General features: G+C 33.3%; 1 protein-coding gene across 1 annotated transcript; it reads right to left on the bottom strand.

Moving 5' to 3' along the window:
* Positions 1-7: 7 nt before the first annotated feature.
* LOC107854507 (cysteine-rich receptor-like protein kinase 10) lies at positions 8-3,970 on the bottom strand (the record flags this gene model as incomplete). The annotated part of the gene is given in 4 exon segments (XM_047397351.1): positions 8-129; positions 1,329-1,478; positions 2,078-2,178; positions 2,941-3,970. Coding segments are annotated over 4 exon segments (1,104 nt in total), but the record flags the coding sequence as incomplete, so codon positions are not given.
* Between the last annotated feature and the right edge of the window lie 902 nt (positions 3,971-4,872).

Raw genomic sequence — 4,872 nt, 5'->3', positions numbered from 1 at the left:
ACTTTACCTTATAGACATCCCCAAATCCACCTTCACCAATTTTATTATCAGGAGAGAAGTTGTCAGTTGCAGCTTGGATTGTACCAAAGCTGTATTGCAAGGATTCAACTGTGGAAATGTCACTTATATCTGCAAAAACAAATACTCCCCCGTTTCATATTAGTTGAAAAAACTTTACAAACAGGTGTGGATACTTTCAAAAGTAATTTATTGCAAGAATAATATGAAAAAAAATTAATTAATGCTTTCTTGATTTAGTAAGGTAACCAACTAAATGAAACAATTATTTTTAGTAAGATGATCAACTAATCTGGGACGAAGGGGGTAAGCAATAATAAGTCGTCGGTGTTAGTTGTATGTCAACTAATACATATAGAGGTGTTTCCAAAAACCCCACCGTATTTAGTGTTATAAAACATGATTTTTTTCCACTCACTTTCTATCAAATCAGATCATTGAAAAAACATATAGTGGATAACATGTTTCAGTGAAACGTTGGAAAGCTATTTAAATTTTTCGCTATAATATTTCTTTTCTTACTGACTGAGTCAAAATTTATGTAAAAATAGCCACTTTCTATGAAAATAGCTACTGAACGATTTTTGGAAAATTCCAATGAAAAAATAGTTACTACTTTTTAGTAGTAAAGTAGTAAAGTAAAGTCACACACAATTATTTTAGGGATAACAACACATATAGCCAAGACTATGATATTTATAACTTTTTATATCTAATTTATAAAAAAAATAACCCTAAATTGTGACCATATTAATTTATGTTTATCCACTAAAAGCTCTTAAAGATTAACCACACTTCCTTTTCACAAAATAACTCCATATTTCTTCCCTCTTAAAACCAGATACAGTAACGGCAACCCAGGAGTTATATCTTTTTTCCCAAATCACATACACTAATTATACATTGAATTTATAGTGCATAATTATTGAATTTGTAGTGTATAATTAAAGTAAATTCAATGCATATCCTGTATAATAGACATATAATTCATGTATAATTAGTGATTATACACTCACGTAATTATTTTTCGAGATATATACAAACAACACAAGGTATTATTTAATTTTAGTCGTCCAAAAACACGTATAGAGGAGAAATTATTGTACTTAATTACTTGGATCCATTTTTTCAACATTAATATTAATAAATCTGCCCTAAGTTTCTTTTAATTTTTTTCTATATATAGTAAGAGTTAGTTACTTCGATGTGACAAAAATATTGTATTTTTATGAAATTTATTAAGGAATAAAATTCATTGAGCTTTCGTGAAATTAACCTTTCGATTTTTGCAAACTAGTCCTTAGATTTACCTTTAGTATCCGTTATGGCATCATATTTTTTAGAAGCTCTCCTTCTGAAGTAACAGTAGACCACAATAAGAAGGACGATTGAAACAACTGCAGAAACAGCAATGGCAACGATCACTCCTGCTGAAATTCTCCGATTTTTATCCGAATCACCTGAAACATAATCTGAATTAATACTCTTTGACGTAGCTATGTATAAAAAAGGATGGTCAGGATATATGTATATATACTAAATGTTACTTTTGGTACGTATATATTAGACCTTGAAAGTATTCTTGAACAATCCTTATTGAAATTTTTAACTTTACCACGATTAGTACCGGAAAACAGGTAAAAGTTTACAGAATAAAAAACATCATGTAGTTAGACATATATTTTATTGCACACAATGAAGTCAAATGAATTCACATTATGTGGTGGTAAGTTTTCACAATTTTATGTTGATGGACAACGTATGAAAATAATTTTATAGCGTTGTGTGTAGGGGAAAAATATTGAAAATATCGTCAGACAAAGGAGCGACAATTATATCTACGATAAATCTCCAGCGATCCAACAATAATCATCTTGACTTGTACTGATTACATATAACAGGGTAATTTATTTTAATTGCTAGCTTACTATTCCACTATTTATGAAAATTTAATGTAGTTATTATTTGGGTGATCAGATATTATAAATTTTATTTATTCAGTGTATAGATGATCGGATAAAATTATATTGTCAGTATACATAAATTATATATCGATCACCTCCTGAAGAATTGGGAGGAGTAGATGAAGCTTGTGGCGGAGCAGGTGGCGGTGGTGTGAACACGGTTGCTGTATCATTATAGAAGGGATACAATTCGTATCTGCACAAACAAATACCAAAATGTAACTCGTATTCTCAAAATTATGAGTTCAGAATTTAACAAGTCCTGAAATTAAATAATTTCTCTCTCAAACGCACATGCACATATATTTTATCTGTTTAAGTTAAGCGATACATTTTGGTTTTAAACTTGTCCCGAATAAAGATATGCTATATACCTTTTATATTTTGAAAACAATTTAAAATAAAAATTTTATTTTATTTTTAATGAGATAACTTGTACTCATATAAATATGGGTAAAAACTTGTAGTCATAAATATGAATGCCTTGTTTTAGGTATGCAAGTAAGTTTGTATTCTTATTTTAGACCAGAAGTTTTAAAAGTTCATCTTTCTTTCTTAAAATTTATGTTCAGTCAAAGCGCATCACATAAATTTGAATGGAAGTAGTGTGTGCGCATATAACATCTAAACAAATATAGAGTTTAGTTGAACTCCGAATAATCTACATGATATGTTTCTCTATCCATGTTTCAATTTGTTTATCTAGTTTTGGATTTGACACATTTTAAAAACTAGAAAAGACTTTTGAATTTATGATTTTAAACTAAAGATATGTTGAATGTACTAAAATGTCCTTTCATCTTGTGAAACTCTGATCTTAAACATGTATAGAATTAAAAAGCTGTCAGAAAAAGAAAAAAGAAACAACTTGACAGCTTTCTTTTTAAAACGGAAAGTAAAATAAGCAAATTGAAGCGAAAGAACTAAATATTTTTTGAAGGATCGAACGGGAGTATACCTTACACCACAACTAGGGAAAACAACTCTAGCACCTTGTGACTTGTCACAACAACTAGGCAAGTTTGATATGGCATCTCTAAGGCATGTATTACAACTAGCTGCAGAAATATCAGGAGTGCACTGTGCAAGTGCGTACACTTTCTGAAACGAACTATAGTTGGCACTTTTCGTCGCATATTTCTTAGCTGAGCCACCATTAGCCGCCGCGGTCGCCACGTCATCTAACATACTACCCAAAATTGGTCTAAAATTATCTGGATCACTAATATTCTGAGTATTATACAGAATAATTCTGGCCAGATTTTGATCTGGCGTGCCAAAAAAATACTGGTCCGAATAACGTAATATGCAGTTGTCATAATATACCAGCGCCACTTTTCGTTGCGGGCATAGTTGCAAAATGTCTATACCAGCGGTTGTCACGCATTGGTGACAATCGCTGGTAGAGACGTCGCCACGACATAGGAAATTGCCGTAGACCATGTTGTTAGCTGAGGAATTGTAGAAACCGTTTGGTCTAGTGGCATTAGTGGCAAGAGAGGACAGTAGGATTTGAATGCTGGATTGATAAGTGCTGTTTGGTTCGTAAGTGGTTGTATTTGGACATGTATTGAAGAGAGGTTGTGACATAACCTGAGTATTGTTCATCATTTGAAATAGAAAGCAAGAATAAAACTTCAATATTATGGTGAAAGAAAGGCATATAGGGATGTTGTTAAAAGTGGACATTATATTTTATGGTGATGTGATAAAAATAAGGTTTGGTTCTTGATTTTTATGTATCTTTTGTAAAGCTAAATATATAGAAGAATCTTGTGGCTTGGACACCCTTTAGAAAGGGGTATCATCTTGTTATATCATTCACGTTTTGATGATCTACAAATTATATCACAAAGGACCTGATTGACTGCTAAATCAGTATGGTCTGATTCCATAGAAAGTTGACTTCAGAAGATGACTACTGAGTACAGTTGAAGGCTACACTTTTTGCAGAGAGTTGGTGGCGTTATAGTATGTTATGATCAAGTTGGATGTGTGAATAGAAAATAAATGGAATAATTTGGAGGGAAACTGATCGCTTTCACTTAAAGGAAAGTCTAGTTCTCTCACATTGGTGGGAGAAAGCAACTTTATTGTGTTCTCATTAAGAAACACACCTTCAAATGGATAGTGAGACAAGAACAAATAGATGCCTCGCGCCGTCGTCGTTGCTTGGCTTTGAAAAATGATCAATCGAGAGATTAGTTTTTTGGACAAAGTTTATTTGAAACTTAAAAAAAAAGTGATATTTTAATCCAAAAATCCAATGAAAATATTTTTCTCCATGTACGTGCATGTTTCAGACACCATGCACGCGTAGACCTAGCACAGGTCCAGCGCAGAAGCCACTGAAATGGTCGAAATGTCACCTGCGGCCCCAGATCAGGCGCAACTTCAGCACATACCAGGCGCAGGTGATAGGACTGTTCAGAAATGATGTCTTAGGGGGAGGGGGCCTAGGGGGTATGTTTTAGGGGGTGGGAGTATGGGTGTGAGGTGTCTAAATTAGTTAGAGGGGTTGTTATTTTTATTGTGAGTTTGTTATTTAGATTCTTGAGGGTAAATTATTAAATGGATGAGGGTGTATGATAAGGTAAGGTAAATGATTAAAAATTGACTATTTGGAAGGGATGAAATTACGTGTCTACACTTCATCCCCTACCCAAAATCCAAACCCCTACCACCCTCTCCCCTCCGAAAAGAATATTTAATTTTCGTAAAAAATTCAAACTTTTTTCTTACTCTCCCCCACCCAACCCTCCACCCCTGCCAACCCTCCTTCCCCTCTCCGCCCTCTGCCTCCTTCCACAAAATTAATTTTTTCAAATTTATATTTTAAAAAGTTTCAATTTTTTTCTTACCCCACCCTTACTCCCCTACCCCGACTCCC

Source organism: Capsicum annuum, chromosome 10, assembly GCF_002878395.1.
Source record: "Capsicum annuum cultivar UCD-10X-F1 chromosome 10, UCD10Xv1.1, whole genome shotgun sequence".
Taxonomy (NCBI): Eukaryota; Viridiplantae; Streptophyta; class Magnoliopsida; order Solanales; family Solanaceae; genus Capsicum; species Capsicum annuum.
The sequence above is the reverse complement of the archived record's forward strand: the minus strand, read 5'-3'. Positions and strand labels throughout refer to the sequence as shown.